Genomic DNA, 19,754 nt, shown 5'->3' with positions numbered 1-19,754 from the left:
AAGATGTCACCATCTTTCCCAGCAGCTTCAAAGACCTGGCTACTGACAGCCTCTTGTCTGACAGGATCCTGCCTGTCCACTCCATCTAGGACCTCAACTTGTCTTGTGAAGACAACCTTCTGCTGCGTACCAAGTCCCTCACTAGTCTCAAGAAACTCATTCTTAGACAAGGGATTCTCTGTGACCCTTTCAGACTCTAGAAGTTCGGTCATAGACTGAACAACTCGTCTAGCCTTAGCACCCTGAATGGGTGTGACTAAAACCTTTTCCCTTACTGGAAATTCTAAGCCTGTATAGCTTCGTCTGAACGAAGCAAATCGACAGCCCTGAGCTCTTTCTGATTTGACAGAAGCCAGCGAGGTAATTTTTTTCAAAACCTGAGGTGAGCGGGTCCCATGTATTCTATCACAATATTCTGGACCTATTCGTCTACCGAGGACCCTGTCTGCTGCCGGGCAAACCCAAGCAGCCGTCCTCCCACCCCACCCTCTGGAACCATGCTGCTGGTCTATCCGGCAGCTTGGCGGAAGAACTAAACCTAGGCCTAGCCCTAGGTCTTGGAGTATTTACAGGCAAGGACGTCTTCTTGCCCCCTGAAGCCTGTAAAATCCAAGAGTCTAATTCTGGACCAAATAACATCCCACCCGTAAACGGGATGGATTCTAATGATCGTTTAGACTCTGAATCCGCATTCCAAGCCCTTAACAATAACGCCCTTCTAGCTACTACAGCTGTAGCTGAAATAGACGAAGCTATGGAGGTCGAATTATGGGCCGCTTCATATACATAGCCTGCTGCCTCCCTTAGCTGCATGGCCAGAGGCAGTAAATCTGAATCCTGCATGGCAGACTCTAATTGCCCTGCCCAGACCCATGGCCCTAGCTACCCAGGTAGAGGACAATGCTGGCCTGAGGCTGATACCGGCGGCCGAGAAGATCGACTTCAGCAGGGATTCTAATTTCTTGTCAGTCGCGTCCTGTAAGGTCGCTGACCCGGGTACAGGTAGTGTAGTCTGACAAACCAATCTCGCCACAGGTGTATCTACCTTTGCCACCTGTTCCCAACGGGTCATATCCTCCTCCTGAAGGGGATACAATACGCCAAACTTCCTTGGCATAGAGAACCTTTTATCTGGATATTTCCAAGAGGCCTCTACAATATCCCTCAACTCAACTGAGGGAGGGAACCTGACCACCTGCTTAGAAGCCTTCTTAAAGAGGGAGCGGTCCAAGGACTTCGTCTCCTCTACTTCAGCAAACCCCAGGGTCTGACGAACTGCTCTTACCAGGTCGTCCATACCCTGGTGCCTAGAGTTTCCTTCTGACTCTATAATGGACACATCTGAATCGTCCAACAATTCCCCCTCCTCCTCTGAGGAACTCTCAGAGTCTGACACTGACCACAGCTCTTTAGCTGTTTGTCTACGTCTTTTAACACTACGCTTGTGTCTGGGGTTCTCCAGTAGATGGGTAAGCCGGTCCAGGCTTTTAGCCACCGCTGACCAACCCACCTCTCCTATCTGGGAAACCCCCGGGAGGGCTGGGGAAGGAAATACACCGACCCCTGGGGAAAATGACTCATCTGTCATTCCTACTGTTATACCCTGAGAAACCACAGATGTAGCTGGGATCTCAACTGGTTTAGAGAACAGATTTACAAGGGTATTAACTCCCTGTGTTAAGGCAGCCGCCCACTCAGGAGGATCTACCGTTATGGTGGAGGTGTCTATAGGCTGTTTCACAGGAGCCACAGTGCAGGCTGCACAGAGCCCCCCCTGATCCAGCCGTTCACTTGTTAGTTTAACATTACATTTTGAACAGACATTATGTTTGGTACGTGTTGTTTTGCTTTTATCTGCCATCACAAGATAAGAAAAACTAAATCACGTTTCAAAATTCACAAACACTTCTCCAATTTATCAGAAAATACAGATTAGGTTATATTAACATATCATAGTATTTCTGATTTAAATAAGACAGGCTTGGAGAACTTTATAGTTTTCTCATAAACAACAGTTCTCTCAACACATCATTGTCTTATAATATACATGTCTACACATGCACACACATACACACAGAAGAAATAAAAGTGATACTCAGCGGGGAAGATATGTGTCAACAGTGCACTTCTCTTCAAATGACTGCTGCAACTGTCCTCCTTTTGAAGCTTAGCGCCAAAAAGGGATCTTCCACGTGCTCACACAGCGGGGGAGGGGAAGAGGTGCTTCTCAACACATTCCCCTACCACTGGAATCTCCTTCTGTGTCTCTGCTAACAGTGATTTCCCCATTCTACTTAGGTGAAATCCTGTTGCTTTATCTTTCTCACAATTTTGCTACCACACCGCAAAATACAGGTACATATTTATCTATGAACCAGTCAAAAGATAGTATTTCTGTTCCTTTTCCTCTATAGAGAGTATAAGGTATAATTAGTCAAGCTGAAAGGCTGCAGCAGGTTTTTCAGTAATGACTGCAATTAGCACAGAACACCTGGGCCCATTTAGCATTACATTTGGAACAGACAATATGTTTGGCACGCCCAAACACTTCCACAACCTTTATCAGAAAATACAGACTAGGTTATTTAACATATCATAGTATTTCTGATTAAATAAGACAGGTTTGGAGAACTTTATAGTTTTCCTTAAACACAGTTCTCTCAACACCTCATAGTCTTATAATACACATGCATACACATGCATACACAGAAGAAACAAAGTGATACTTAGCGTGGAAGATATGTGTCAACAGTGCACCTCTCTCCAAATGACTGTTGCATCTGTCCTCCTTTTGAACTTTGGCGCCAAAAGGGATCTTCCATGTGCTCACTCAGCAGGGGGGGGGGAGCGGTGTTCCTTAAACACATTTCCCTTCCACTGGCTCTCCTTCTGTGTTGTTTACTTTAACAGTGTTTTGCCCTTTCTCTTATATTAGGGGAAAACCTGTTAGAATGTGTTCACCGCTAGCGCTATTCAAAGCACGCCATCCTCAAGAATTCACTGCCATCCCCATGGGAGGAGGAACTTGGTATACTCCAGCTGGCTTCCGGGGAACCTCAGCCGTAAAGGCGCTCTCTGCCTAATGGCAGCGCCCGTCCTGCATCAGCGGCGAGAGTCTCTTGCCGACTGCTTCACGTTGTGAGAAGCGCTTCTTACCTCTCTGTCAGTGGCCCCCCCCCCCCCCCCGATAGGCGCTTCTCCCACGAGTCAGCTCCGTTTACACGGAGCCTCTCGCCACTGTCAAAAGAAAAAAACTGCAAAAGAAAAGGAAAAAACCTATAACCAGTGAACCCTGTTCACTGTCTCTCTTGGAGCTCTTCAGGTGCAACCTTCTTCCAAGGGCACCCAATTCAAACTGAGGTATGTGGGAATTGGCGGGGGTGATATGCTGTCAGCTGAAAAAGGTTAACTCTTTGGGTGCCAGACTCCTCCCCCCGACTCAACCCCATGGTTAAGGAGTGTACCCCAGATGGATGAAAGAGAAATACTTATTTAGTTGCATGCAAAAATGCCCCTCTGCAACCAGGCACACTGCCCCCTCTGCATCCAGGCACACTGCCCCCTCTGCATCCAGGCACACTGCCCCCTCTGCATCCAGGCACACTGCCCTCTGTCACGCTGTCTTCCTCCTCTGCCCTCTGTCACGCTGTCCCGCTCCTCTGCCCGCTGTCCCCCTCCTCTGCCACGCTGTCCCCCTCCTCTGCCACGATCCCTCTCACTCTGCCCCGCGCCAGGCTTAGAAAAAAGAAAGAAAACAGAAACTTACCAATCCGCGCGGCGCGGGGTCTTAAGTTTTTATTTCTATGGCTGGCCCGCGGCACCCCAGCGACAGCACCGCGGCACACCTGGGAGCCGCGGCGCACACTTTGGGAACCGCCGGCCTAAGGTATTACTGCCAGCAACGTACTGTTGGGAGTCATTTCTGTTCATGTCAATGAAAGATGATCTTAAAAAGTTCTTGCTGGTTCCTAGATTTGAATGTCTAGTTCCTAAATTCTACATTATGTTGTTGCTTTTTACAAAAGCAAAAAAAACAAAATATATTGTGTGACTAAAGGATGGCCACTCCTACATCTGATATATGCTTTGTCTATAAATGATCGCTTGACAAAGATGTGCAAGTATTCAACCACCTTCAATTGTATATAGTTACAGTTCAGTTGCAGCCAGGGACTGCCATTTCCCTTCAATGCAGCAGAAAAAGTAATTACATTTCACGTTAATAAATGTAGCACATCATTGTGGTTCTCTGTGTGAAATAATATATACACACATGCATTCTATTGAACATATAAAGAAAAATAACTCATAAATAAAATAAACATCAGCAAGTCCAGATTTTGTGGAAAGGCCTATTAGGCCCAATATATATATATATATATATATATATATATATATATATATATATATATATATATATATATATATATATATATATATATATTTTTTTTTTTTTATTTATTTATTTATTTTTTTTTAAAAACACTACTGGTAATGTATACACATTACGTATGGTATGTGGCAGAGCACGGTTTCCTGTGGTACATGTAAGGGTACCTCAGATAGATTTAAGGCAGGGTTGTCCAACCCGCGGCCCGCGGGCCGCATGCGGCCCAGCAAGCCTGTAAATGTGGCCCAGAAGGAGTTTTGGTTGTGGCAAGGGGGCAGCACTGTTAATGGAAAAAAAAAATCCTGCAAAAAAAATAAGAAAATACTTACTTTGCGGTCACGCGGTCACGTCAGCTGATACTCCGGCTCCCTCCCTTGTCTCCTCCTTCGTGTGGTGCTCGCAGTGAATGTTGGGCATGATGTCATCACGCCCAACATCCATTGCGCAGCACAGTACAGAGGAGTCACCCGCGCGAGAAGAACAATCAGCAGCACAGAATTGGAGAAAAGGACAGAACAAGCCGATTAAAAGGTAAGTTAAGGGGGATTTTTTTTATTATTTCAAGGGACGCTGAGCAGTGAATAAAAGTCACCTGGTCCTGGAGCATCATGGACCTTATCTCCCTGCTACATACTTCTACTTGTAATACTAATGGGGCATTATATATTATTCTCTTTGGCCCATTATAAGTTGTTATCCCTTAACTAACATAGTGGTGTAATTAGCAAAACAGGTCACAATTTGGGGTCACAGTGATGTATATGTCAGGCACTGCAGGCCTGGTCAGGGCACCCTGATATACAATGCCTGGCTTAAATGCACTTTATTGATATTGCATCAAAACAATACAAAAAGTGATTATAGTATAATAACTAGAGAGGATTTTTTGAACAGGGCGATTGAAAGGTAAGTATAGGGGGATTTGAAAAAAAGTGATATATATATATATATATATATATATATATATATATATATATATATATATATATATATATATATATATATATCACTTTTTTTCTCATATATATGTGTTAAATATGTTTTCTATGGTTTTTTGGATGATCAGCTATCGTTATTGTTAGAGTATCTTATGTGCGGTCCAAACCAACTCGTCGTCTTCCAATGTGGCCCAGGGAAGCTAAAAGGTTGGACACCCCTGATTTAAGGGTTACTTGAATAAATAGAGTGGTCAATTCATTCTACAGCGTAGTGTGGCTGGTGTATGCTGCCATTATTTTGAAGCCATATGAGGCAATAGTTTTGACAATTTTGCTTATCAATCATTTAAACACCTAAGGGAAATATTACCACCCTTTAGAGGGGAACTTAGGATAAATTGACACACATTAAGTCTAACTTGCTAGGCCGTTAAAAACAGATGTGTGATGGAAACATGAACAAACCCACATGGTGGAGCTTGAGGCACCATGGAGCTCTGAGGTGATGTGGCAGCAGCACTGCAAAAGTAGCTTTGGGGGCACATAGCTAAATGTAAGCGTGAATATAGGATATAAATGCCTTTTACAAAATAAGCTGTGCATCTATGAAACCTATATGGTTTCTATACTTTGACAAACTCAAAAAAATTCAAAACGACAATGCTGTAAGAAAGGCAATATTCCTTTATACTGCTTGCTTCCTAAAATTACAGTCATGTTTTTACGTCAGAGTTTTCCCAATATGGCTATTTCCTTTGAAAATGTCTCAATATTTGAGAACATTCCTAGTGAAAGGAATTAAGCTGGTAGCGACAGAGGAACTCAGATGTATGAACTTGGCAGTGCATCTAATAATTTCTTTCAGGCTTATACAATCTTGATTCCCTGTAATCTCTGTTTGGGCTTCCTCTCTGTGGGTAGCCTGAATATGATTTTCTGGGTCTATCTTGAGGTAACAGACTTGACTTGTCTCCTGAAAACTTTAGGATGAGGGAATCTAATTTTTGCCCATAGAGATTCCCCCCGTCGCTTATACTTTGATTGAGCATCTACCACTCAATGCTACAATCCTGTCCGAAAGCCTAATTGCTTACACTGATGTTCCGTATTTAAACAAATCGATCTGGAAATTATGGTCATTGCCACTGCAGTTTTCAATGCAGTTCCAGAAACCACATGAAACTTTCATGCACCACTTTTCATCTTACTGTCCATACGTCCCTAAAATAATTCACATCTTCTAATAGGATAGTATTTCTTAGATGGTTTTTAATTATTTTATTAAGAAGAAATTACATCCCGTCTCCTGGACCCCAAGCACAGCATGTCTTGCAATGATTATTTCTTCACAATATTTTCTATAACCATAACCTTATTTATAGATTTTATCCAGCCACCCACCAGGTCTGCATTAAAGTTTCCTTCTTCTTAGGCTTCAGCAAACTCAGCGTCTGAAAAATCCAATATGTCAGACTGAACTTGTGGCGCTCCACCTGGCTCAAATTAAACACTGGGTTCTATTGGGCATAAACTGGCGTAAATCATTCTTAGCAACAAAAGTATCGGCTACAGCCACGTTTACTCATTTGCTCCCCCTTATGAGTCATCATAGATGCAATTAGTACAAATTTTCCAAGCTTAAACACGTTTTGCTTCTTTAAAGGTTTTTCAGCTCTATCACATGAAGCTTTATCCTTAGATGAAAAACAAATATATACAGAAAACCTATTAATAAGAAATCACTATTAGTAAACTCAAACATGCTACCTTCCTGAGGCTTACCCTGATCTCCTGGTCTGCAGCACCCTATAAACAGCACATTGTAATGAAAATGTGCACAAATGGCGGCAAATTACTACTGCTCTGCTACACACTGACGCCGAATCTCCAGGGCTTTAAAAAAAAGTTTCAGCATTCCAAGCATGGACTTGTGCATGTGACATTACAAACTTCAATGCACCTCCTTAAAGGTGCAGACACAATATTGAGTTTAATTAACACAGGTGGATTTTATCTGCCAGAAAAGTGCCTCTCTTGAGAAGGCCTTAATTATAATAATTGGACAGCACGTCTATTTTCTTCCTGGTCACGGCACATAAGCTTGACTTAAAGAAGTTGTTTGTACGAGATGACCTAGGTGCATTTTATCTTAGCTCATTAAATGCCTTCTGTGAAGCTGTTTTTCCTAGGGCTCATCAGTTTCTCTCACTGTCTAGGTCAGTGGATCCCAAACTTTTTCAGTTCAAGGCACCCTTAGGGTCTCCATAATTTTTTCAAGGCACCCCAAGCCAAAATAATTACCAAGTAGTCCCCGGCCTTGCTTAGCACTGGCCAAGGCACAGTTTGGGAACCACTGGTCTAGGTCAAAAACTGGTGGAGAAGGGAGTGGGAGGACCAATCACAAGCTGCAATAAAGAAACTGCAGCTTATGATTGGTCCTTCTGCTCATCCTCCATATAAAGATGGGGAGGTTCATTGACTTGCTAATTTTGTGTTATAGAACCAGCGGTGTATGGGGTTACAGCAAGAGGACTGAGGCATCTTAGGAAAATAATTTCCTAGGTGTTAGTGCTGCTTTAAAGCTTACACAGATGCATGCTCACTATTGTGTCGCTATTTTAATGAGGCTAGGCCTCAATGTTTATTTGGAATTTGCAATGAGTAGTTCTCCACAGGATGAAAAATAAATTACATTTGAAGTATACACATTCACATGTAAAAGACACAGCCAGGTAGGTATCACATGTTAGACTTACCTTGCCAACTTCTTTCAAAGCTCGTTTGCAGGCATCAAATTTGACACAATCTTTTGGTGTTTTTTGACAAATAGTCTGCATTAAAAGATAGATGTATTTAGGTTCAGATATAGAAACAATGTTAAACATAATCTACTTTTTTGCAACTTTATGCTAACTTCAGTATTAGCCATAATATGTGGGTTTCTCTGAATACAAACATTATTTGCTTTGTAAATGTTTTCACAAACTTAAATTAAAAGTTAAATTAAACCAGTAAGTTCACTTTCATATTTCTTATGTGGGTTCCCCACCTGGTATAGCTACCGATTCCTGTATTTGGATCCCAGGTCCAACTGAGTTGACAGATTGCAGAACAAAGAGTCAAACTCCTGCACTGTAGGTATCTACTGCATAGAGCAGATGACTGAACTAAGCCATGGCCAAACCAATCAGTTTATGCAAACAACATGCACACACCCAACCTACTCGAACAGCTAGTAAAGGTTTATTCTGACAGCATTGTCAGCCATTACCTCTTTCAGACATGGCAAATAACAAGTTTGGTAAGGGTGCTATATCGCAGGGGTATTCCATTTATTAAGAAAACATAATAATGGAATATACAGTACCAGTCATTCCATGTCATGAAGAAAATAAAACATATATTATATGGACAAAAGTATTCGGATGCTTGACCATTACACCAATAGGGACTGTAATGAAATTGTATTTAAATACATATACTTTAATATGGAGTTGGCTCTCCTTTTGCAGCGACAACAGCTTCCAGTCTTCTTGGAAAGCTTCCACAAGATGTCGGAAGGTTTCTGTGGGAATTTGTGGCCATTCTGTAGAGCATTTATGAGGTCAGGCACTGATGTTGGATGAGAAGGCCTGGCTCGCAATCTCCATTTCAGTTCATCCCAAAGGTGTTTGATGAGGTTGAGGTCAGGGCTATGTGCGGGCCAGTCAAGTTCTTCCATACCAAAATCATCAATCCATGTCTTTGTAGACCTTGCTTTATGCACTGAGGCACAGTCATGTTAGAAAAGAAAAGGACCTTCCCCAAACTGTTGCCACACAATTGTCCAACATGACTTGGTATGCTGAAGCATTAAGATTGCCCTTCACTGGAGATAAAAGGGCCTAGCCTAAACCCTGAAAAACAGCCCCATACTATTATCCCTCCTCCAGCAAACTTCACAGTTGGCATAATGCAGTCAGGCAGGTAATGCTCTCCTGGCATCTGCCAAACCCAGACTTTCCCATCTGAATACCAAACAGAGAAACACAGTTTGTCACTCCACAGAACACATTTCCACTGCTCCACAGTCCAGTATCTGTGTGCTTTACACCACTCCATCCAACGCTTGGCATTGGTCTTGCTGATGTGAGGCTTGCATGCATCTGCTCGGCCAAGGAAATACTTTCCATTAAGCTCCCACTGCACAGTTTTTATGCTTACATTAATACCAGTGCAGAACTCTTCATCTATGGAATCAGCAGAGTGTTGGTTACTATTACGCACCATGTGCCTTAGCAGTCATTGAGCCTGCTCTGTTATTTTACGTGGTCTTCCGCTTCGTGGCTAAGTTGCCGTTGTTCCTATACGCTTCCACTTTTAATAATATCACTTACAGTTGACTGTGGAATATCCAGCAGGGATGAATTATTGCAAAAGTGCGATCCTATCCCAGTTCCACGCTTGAAGTCCCTGTGCTCTTCAGAACGACCCATTTTGTATCACAAATGTTTGAAAATGGAGACTTCATGACTAGGTGCTTAATTTTTATAGACTTTTGGCAATGGGTCTGATTGAAACACCTCAATTCAATAATTAAGCAATGCGGCCACATACATTTGTCCATATAGTGTATATATGGAAGAGTATACAATTGCAAGACAACCAAGATAAAGCCTGTGCACACATGATCACCATCATGTAAAAAACATTTTTTTATATCATAGAGGGACACTATCTTCAAGAACAGAATGAACTGAGGGCACTTTAATAGACTATTAATGTTTAAAAATAAAGATATGAGCAAGTTGGGAAATGGAGAGTCAACCACCATATTGGCCATAACACTTTGCCTTTTACAGGGATCTCATTGGCTAGAAAACACTTCCTGCGGCCAATATAGTGCTGTACAAAAATAAACACAATGCAGTTAGGAATAGACAAGATTAAATGTACTATTTCGAATTATCCCAATACCTTTTAACGCTCATCCAAACCATGTTAATAATATACCAGGATTATCTGATTGTTTGGATGATTAGGTTTAATATTGAAGTAAGGCACTATCACTGGGCAGTATGCTCCAAGCCCATGTTATAACAAAGGACAGAGGGGCAAGAAAATACAAATTCTACATATCACACATCTAGCACAAACTGTACTATTAGCCGTTTCTGGTCTACATAGTACACACAAGAGTAGCAGTAGCTTTATACAACCTGCAATCACTCAAAATAAAGCAAAACTGCAGCTTCACATATTAAATTGGCCACAAAATAATCTATGGCTTCAAATAAAACCTCAAACTAAAACCACAGGGGGAGTGACACACAAAAAGAACTTACATCCATGAGAAGGGGAAGCCGGGTGACTCTCTGCATGGGAAGTATAAGGAAGGAGATCATGGGCAAGTTTCTGCATTCTTCATGACACTCAATTTTTGTCAAAGCTTCTTTGAATGATGCATTTGTAGATCTAGAGAGTCAAAAATTGAACATATAAATGTTAGTGGTCAGAATTTGATATGAAAAGAGAGATGTCAAATTGAAGGCTGTAGTGCGGCAACTACTGCTGCAAACAGTAGTTGCCGCACTACAAGTGCAAACAGGCTGCTAAACAAAAGTAAATAAATAATATTCAAAGTAGTTGCATTCAGAAATAGGAAAAGATGAAAGACTATTTGCCAGATGGCCTCATACATGTACATACATACGTACAGTTAATAGAATAGGAGGAGTTCATGGATTTTCAAGAATTGTTTTTTTGAATGTTTAGACATATTGCCAATAGTAAAAAATAATGTTAACTACCATACTATTATTAACAAAAAAAAAAAAAGTGTAACAGAGCTAGCAAGATGCAACTGGTGACAACACACACACACACACACACACACACACACACACACACACACACGTTAAAATTGGACTAATCAATTTCTATGGAACATATAAGACTGCATCAACAATGTGGAGCTGTAAAATATACATTAATTTCTGGAGTGTCCTTTGCTGGTAGACTTCATTAGTGCAATATTTCACATAGGGATCAAATGTTGACTTTGCATGTTTCTCGACAATATCACTGATATCTTCAATGAGAATGTTTCTTTGATGTCTTCCTTCAAGTTCTTTAAAAAATCTACAAGACATAAACCATAAACCATGATTGTGGTCATTATTCACAAAGCAGAAATCATGTACAGAATGTATTATCCATTATATAATCTGCATGGTCATTCAGTTATCAGAATATCCAACCAAAGACTGTAAACTACCCACTATAGTGTACATAGCAATATGCAAGACCCCCAAAATATCGGTTCATAATATTTCAACTCTATAGTTTCAACACTCACTGCACCCCATATGTATAAAATAAAAACCTGTAATTTAAAAGGAAAGCATACAAAGCAAAACCAATTTTTCTGAAAAGTTAGGTCACATTCTAGTGGTAAACACACAAAATATAATTTTGGTGGTAAGCAGGGCCGGATTAACTCGAGGTCTATCTGGGCTACAGCCCAGGGGCCTCGGGCATCCAGGGGACCCTTGACAGAGCTCAGCAGCATTATTGATCAGACCAGGGGCGGGGGCGCCTCCGGCCCGATCAATGCTGGTGAGCCTGTCACTGTTGTCCTTCCGCGGCGCTCAGTAATCTCCATACTGAGGAGATCTCGTGAGAGTGTCACGAGATCTCCTCAGTAAGGAGCTTACAGCTTAAAAACGCTTATCTATTCTCTCATCATCTCCAATCCTCATATCTTGACTACCGGAACCTCCTGCTGTCTGGCATTCCTGACACCCATATATCCACACTTCAATCCATCCTAAATGCTGCTGCAAGACTGATCTTCCTCTCTCACTGCTTCACATCTGCTGCACCACTTTGCAAATCCCTATACTGACTCCTTGTGTCCTGCAGTATCCAATTCAAATTACTCACCCTTACCTACAAAGCCATCAACAGCACCCCTTCATACATCTCATATCTTATATTAAAAGACTCTCCCTCCCGCCCTCTTAGATCTACCTCTGACCTGCGCCTCGTCACTCACTCTTGTCTGCAAGACTTCTCTCGTGCTGCTCCCCACTTATGGGATTCTCTACCATGTCTAATCAGGCTTTTCCACAGCCTTCAAATCTTTAGTTGTTCTCTGAAAACCCAGCTCTTTTTAAAAGCTTACTTTATCTCCGGTAATACTATTCACACTAATACACCCTCACAACTGTCCCAATTTCAACTCTAAGCAACACTCGCTCCTCTTGTTTCAGTGGTGCCCTCTTAGAATGTAAGCTCTCTAATACCCCATTAGAGACCCTGGTTTTTGCAGGGGCGAGTTTCAACGACCCGGGTCTAGGCTCAGTGTGAATACGGTCTACCCGGGTAATTGCTAGGATGGGAGGCTGTCCACTGGCAATGAAAAAGGAAGTGGTTAAATGAGCAGGGTCCTCCATACCCTTTGTTTTCAGATCTGCATTTATTTTGTCTGCCTTGTATGTCCTTGTTTTATGTATGTCCTGTTTTCCCTACTGTACGGCACTGCAGAGCACTGTGGTGCCTTACAAAGCTACGATAATAATAATAATAATAATAATAATAATAATAATAATACTACTTCATTGCTCTTTCACTCACTTATCAAACAGCAGCAACCCTTGTTTAGGTAACAGGTTAACTTTAAACATAATACAGTTACCGGACTGATTACTAAACAGGAAGAAAGAGAAATTATGTTGCAAGACGCTTATTGTTTGCCAAACACAATGTTTACTCATGCTAATCCAGGTCTCAATTGAAAAATGAGTACAGTGTCGAGATGGGCTACAAGGCTGTAAGTTACTTATTACATTAAATTCTGTATGTCTCTTGGGAGCTGCTAATGTACACATCAAAATTCAATTACAACCCAACCATAACAGTGCTCGACAAATACAGACATAATGCTTTTTCTGTGTCAGGTATTAATGCTATAATTATTAAAGCCCATGAAAAATTAGATGTGTTTCTTCAAAATAAAACAGTGGCAGGCTGCAAGGATCTTGATAATTACAATTTTTCCTGGGTTCATTTCTTCAGACTGACTTAATGGTTTATAATTCTGCAGGGTTTGCAGTGACATGTGGCTACCATGGTAACCACAGTCAGGTAGCATATGAAAAAGCAGAGAGGCTTTGAAACACCCATCTGGGCTCAATTTGTTCTGTGCAATGTAAATTCCCCCCTCTACCATCACGTGGCATGCTGAGAGCTGCGAGTCTGTGTGTCTCTCAGACATTTCAGGACGAATGCAAGCAAAATCTTGTTATTGCTAGTTTTACAAAATGGAGTTGGGGCTAAATTTACTAAACTGCAGGTTTGAAAAAGTGCTATAGGAAAATCTCCAACCAATCAGATTATAGCTGTCATTTTGTAGAATGTACTAAATAAATGATAACTAGAATCTGATTGGTTGCTATAGGCAACATCTCCACTTTTTCAAACACACAGTTTAGTAAATATATCCCTTGGTCTTTGGTACTTGAGATAAACTGGTATCCACTATACTTCCAGTGGTGTTTATAGATGCAGAGTCAACTTTCAAAGGCTGGTGCTACTTAAGGTTGGGGAAATGTTAGTGTATTTGAGGACTCCCAGACCCTGAACAAAAGTGGATTACAAGATATCTAAACAAACTGGACAAGAAAATGAGGCCCAGGGACATTCTGCTTAAGTTTAAATGTAAGATACAAACCTCAGACACTTAAAAGAGCATGTAAAACCATTTACAATTAATACAATTTCAGAAGATATGTTAAGGAGTGGAATAAAATACTTGCATTAACTGGAGTGTTTATTACCCTAACCTAAATAAGTCCACCATGCTCTTTCCCCCCTCTGTAGCAGGCTGTAATGTTAGGAGGTAGGTGCTTATCGAACACAACAGACAATGAGTGACTGACAGCTTGGCAGTCTTGTTTTGAAGAAATGAACTGTGTGGAAAGGGAGGAGCTGCAGCTGTCTGTAATGTAGTAGAAGGGTAACAATTTCCTTTTTAATAGAGCGACAGTAGAATGTTGAATTAATGCAGACAAATGTATTTTACGGTTCTTTGACATGTCACTCTAATACGGTTCCAATACATTCTTAGATATAAATGTAGTATATTCTGCGCCTACACTATCCCAATATATTCAGGACTTGTTCAAACATATAGATTTGTGGAAACACAGACAATAATAAATAATATATCATAAAAGAGTATATGAAATAACTAAAAAACGTGCAGTCTTTTTCATAAGCTAAAAAGAAGTGCGGCATTGGCTATATTATTTATCCATTAAGCATAGTCAACATACTTATATTAGAACATCAGGTGTGGATACTTTGGCATAATACAATTATTTATACATTCGCTCATATAAAAGTACTTAATTCATTCATCTCTGAACACAATGTACGAAACAATTTACTATGCACACTGCTCTCAATCACACTTATCCTCAGCTTGCTTGAAGTATTCGTTTTTATTGTGCACCAAAAAATGACAAATGTCATCTCATGGTTGGAACTGAACTATGCAGTTGGCATTGCCCCCCACTGACAGATAAGGATTGCTTTGAATAAGAGTAACAATGATCTTTTGTCAAGCTCTCAGTTTGGCTCCAAAACTTGGATAGAACTAATTTAAAGCCTGGCAAATGACTGTGGATGTCGCAAGGAAATATTTCTTGTTTTCTGGTAGCTTTCATACATCCTGCAATTATGCGAATAGTACGTAAATCGAAATGTATTAAACATAAATGGCACTATAGCAGGGTCAAATGTTAGAACACACACTAGCTTGCACCTTTAACTTGTTCAATGCCAATGCCTGCTAGTGTGTTATAAAAAGTGATATCAACCACAGTTTCTGCAAATATGCAATGGGGGAAATTCAAATCTCATCTCTTTAAAGAGTATTTTATACGATTTTAAGTCGATCCTGCTTTGAACTGAAAGATACACTCCCAGAGCCATAGGACACTACACTTCGCCAACATGACATGACCACTGGACATGATCAATTCTCTAACAAACTATACAAACAGAGCACTATACCTACCCATAAGCACTAAACATAGTTATGATGGAATATTATAATGTACACATATATAGGACATTATAATTTATGTGATGATAATATCATTCTGTTACACTCTCTATATCAGGGGTCAGGGAACTCTTACCTTTTACCCCAAGATATATTAAGATACACCGACGTTACCCCTTGATTCGAAGGAAAGGAAATTCTATATTATTAATTAATGGAATTCAAAATTTTATTGAATCTATTCAAAATTTCTTTGAAAGCTTCAACTTCAAAACTTCTGGTTTTGTAGAAATGATGTTGCTTCATTTTTGATACGAGAGCATCAATATTGGGGCATTTTGATGTCAGAGCAATTTGAACAGTCTTCAGCGTCCTATCGATTTCTCTACTTTGTTTTTAATGTTCGTTAGAGTGGAAAATCCTTGTTTGCAAAGGTAGGTTGTTGCAAAAGGAAGCAACTTTTTGACTGCCTCCTCATGTGCAATTTTGATGCCTTTGCAGCTGTTGACATCCAAAATATGACAGATCTGCTTGGTTTTCAAATGCAATACGTGCTTCATTATTGCATCGAAGCTCAAGAAGTGCCTCTGCCAACCCTTAAGACTCTTCTGGTACAACAGCAATTTCAAATTTAAAGGGGCATGCAATCCAACTGACAGCATGTGAATCGGCAGCATTACCCCCAGGAATTAAATTTTTACCCCATTTGGGGTAGCTTACCCCTGTTCCCTGACCGCTGCTCTATATGATTAATGACCATCTGAAGGCCCTTTAGCAATTCACCTGCGACCAGGTGTGTTCTGTCACTCTAGACCCTTTCAAGGGAGTACGGCTGATTGTCTCTCTCTTTTCCACCAGCTGCGGCACCAGTCCATTGACTGAATTGGGAAAAGCTGACAGACACTGGGCACCACACTCCAAGTAGGTCCAATGTGCCACAGCATGTGATGTCAGTGTCTGAACAGTATAGGTTTCTAAACTTTCTCAATCCCTCATTTAGAAGATTCCAAATCGGTTAATATAATGTGATGTATTCCTGCTTTTGCTCCCCTCATCATATACAGTATGTAATAAAATAATATCCGTGTGTTCCAAGAACCTCAATATTTTAGGTTTCAAAGACTGGACAGGTAAAAGAAGTTGGCACAGCAGGTGCTGAAGTTATACCTCAGTGAAAGATGATAGCTACTCATCAGACACCTGTTGTACTACGTGGAAGACAGCACCCATAGCAAACACTATGATAAAAGTGCTTAGTGATAAGAGTACCTTCAAGCCATGCATCTGATTCGCGATATTAAACCTTCATTTTGTAAAACATGCCATGGTTATTAATCAGCTAAAACAAATACCAACAGCTACATATTTTATGGATTTAAAATAAACCTCCCACGCACGCAACTATAACGTTACACACAGAATATGCAGAACACAATGGGTACCAAACACTTGGTACAGAGATATGAGAACAGAGAGTGAGCTGTAAAACTTGAGCTAAAACATGGGAACATAACCTTATTTCCTTCTAATGTCTCCAAATCATTGGACACATAGGGGCATATTCAATTGTCGGCGGAAACACCGAAAATCTCACGCTCCGCGCACTATTACCGTAATAACGTTATTACGGTAGTTTCCCTTAGCCGCGAGCTGAAATCCAGATAACTACTACCGTAATAATGGTAGTAGTTTTAACGCCGCGAAAACCCGCGACAATTGAATATGCCCCATAGGGTCTGAGTCATTAAAGAGAGCAAAGCAAAAGAAAAAAAAAAAGAAGTAAGTTTGCTCATGGACAAACCATGTTACAATGCAAGGGGTATAAAATAGTTGATTATTTTGCAGATAAGTTAAATACTGGCTGCTTTTTAATGTAGCACACAAATAGTCGATAGGTTTATTTTGACATTGAAATGTAATGTTGATCTAGGACATGCCCTATCCTAACTATAATCTGTCCCCACATTTTAAATTTACCTCCCCCTCCAATGCAACATGGTTTTGCCCGGGTGCAATAGTTACTCCTATGACATTTCATGTCATATCTCTCATATATATATATATATATATATATATATATATATATATATATATATATATATATATATTACACACACACACACACATATATAATATATTTGGATCATATAATGTAATACATAAAATAGATTATTTGCACTGTGCAGTTGGATTTTATTAAAGGATAACTACTGGTTGGCCTTAGATCCCAGGTTCAACACCAACCCATATTTTATTTGCTGAAAGAAATGCTGAGGTGTTTGAGTCATAAGTTGAATAGAAGGACCCCTGTAAAACAGGAGGAAAATAGCACATGGCAGCTTAACTTAAATCATACCAGATGGGAACACATGCTCCAATTCCACACTCAGCACAAACCACCCAGAAACTAGAATGTGTGATGGAAGACAGCACTTCTTTTAACCATATAAAATACAGAAGTACATGACAGCGAACAATAAGAAACAAAAAGCTTGTAATTTAAATGTTAACTAGTTGCAAATAACAGTAGTTCTGTGATGTATTTGCAGTAGGCAGCTGTCACTGACTGCATATGCTTCAGCCATGGTACTAATATTAACATCCACACAACTGTCAACATTTATGAACCTTGCATAAGGTGAGAGTTTTGGTAAAGTGGGCTAAAAGGTGGCCTATGCTTTTATCTTTCTTTCCCTTTTGGTCTTCATTCCTGTTTTGGAGTTTCAGCAATAAAAGGGCACAAGAGTTTTTACAACTGGGAGGAAATATTTGAAAACATCTGTATGACTGCTACAGTTTTAGCCACCAAAATAATAGCACAAATACGGATTGATAGGATCAGGAAGGGATGAGGATAGTTATAGAAGCCAAGCGACAATTTAAAAATGTAATGCAGAAGCACGGATCTCTTTGTTAGTGCAGATCTGCTACTTCTAGTCAGCACCACTTTTCAAAAATCAGGAGTACAAGTGTATCTTGCACTCATTGAAATCCCATGACATTAATAATTTATATATCTGTACAGTAACATGGGCTACCATGGCAACCACAGTCACATGGCACATGATGTAGTGAGCAGAGAGACTTGGGAATGCCCCTCTGAGCACTGTCTGCTCTGTGTACTATAAAATTCTCCCCTTTCTCCTCACATGACGTGCTATGAGTGGTGAGCATGTTTGTGTGTGTGTGCCTGGCAGCCATACTGGACGCTGCTACAGAGATTTTGAATTGTAGTAGGATGTGGTGAAAGAAGGTATTAATATCACCCTAACCAGAATGTCCCTCGCTTCTCACAAAATGTGGATTAGGACATGTACCTTTTTATAGTCCTTGCTTTTGTTTCCCAGCTCAACATAGTACAACCAGAAGTGTCTAATTACAGTTGGATAAGGAGACATTGTAGCTCATTGTAAATATGTATATTGTTTATTGTATGTTATTGATATGACAGTGAGGTTGTTATTCATTGACCTTAAAGTGAAGCCAGGGGGGTTATGGGTAGGGATGAGGTTGCAAGATACTGGTGAGGGGGAAGGCTAATTAGTATCCATTGTTCTCACAAGACTACTCCAGACGTTTGGTCTACAATCTGGCAGGGGAGTTTATGTGGAAACACAGCTCATCTCCACTCTGCTCTGCAACCCCCCTAGTCCAGTACTCACCAATGGTTAAGAAGGAGAGACCCAGGGGTTTGCCCAGGGAGGGGAAAGACTGTGAAAATTTGACCCTAGATATAAGGAGCCACTCCAGGGGGGAGGTGATATTCATGCTGGGATTTGATTCATGGAAAGTGCAGTGTAGCTGGTATTGAGTTTTCGTTCTATACCAATGGATTACAGCTGCAGCTAAGAGAAGAACTCCACGGGTCTTTAAGTCAGGGCATCCAGGTGACTAGCTCCTTAAGCTAGTGGGGTAAGGGACAGATGATGTGGTAAACCTGCCTGGCATTTATTTACTGTGTGTACATAATAATCTAGTGATTGTTTTTATTACAATAAATGCATTGCTTTACTTTCTAACTGCATTTTCCCTGAGTGACTAATAAGAACCTTAGAAGGTACTGGGTAGGCTTTCCTGGACTAGGAAGGCACCAGTGGGTGGTCAGCCAGAGTAAAGTGGGTAGAATTGGGCCAGAAAACCCGGTATCTTCACAAAGGACATCTAGGAAAACTATCAGACATGTTTAAAGAAAAAAATCCTTCTATGTAATTTCCACTTTAAAAGTATGCGCATATAATCTATACATAATAATAATTTTTCACTCCTTAATCACAATTTTGTTGTAATAAACCATTACATTTTATGTTCAGAAATAGTTTATGAGGTTTTGAATGTATAATCCCACTGCTTACTGTTTCAGTACCTGTAATTGAGC

General features: G+C 40.5%; 1 protein-coding gene across 1 annotated transcript in view; it reads right to left on the bottom strand.

The window, feature by feature from the left end:
• The window catches only part of ARHGEF26 (Rho guanine nucleotide exchange factor 26), a 141,130-nt gene that overhangs the window by 73,450 nt on the left and 47,926 nt on the right, over window positions 1–19,754 (bottom strand). The window contains exons 7-9 of the mRNA XM_075202022.1: window positions 11,296–11,448; window positions 10,653–10,782; window positions 8,085–8,159 (exon numbers count right to left, since the gene is read on the bottom strand). Of these exons, the coding sequence (XP_075058123.1) occupies window positions 8,085–8,159; window positions 10,653–10,782; window positions 11,296–11,448 (358 nt within the window). The remainder of the gene's footprint in view (window positions 1–8,084; window positions 8,160–10,652; window positions 10,783–11,295; window positions 11,449–19,754) is intronic.

The sequence above is a fragment of the Mixophyes fleayi genome, chromosome 3, assembly GCF_038048845.1.
Source record: "Mixophyes fleayi isolate aMixFle1 chromosome 3, aMixFle1.hap1, whole genome shotgun sequence".
NCBI lineage: Eukaryota > Metazoa > Chordata > Amphibia > Anura > Limnodynastidae > Mixophyes > Mixophyes fleayi.
Note: the sequence above shows the minus strand (reverse complement) of the source record. Positions and strands in the feature narration are given on the sequence as shown.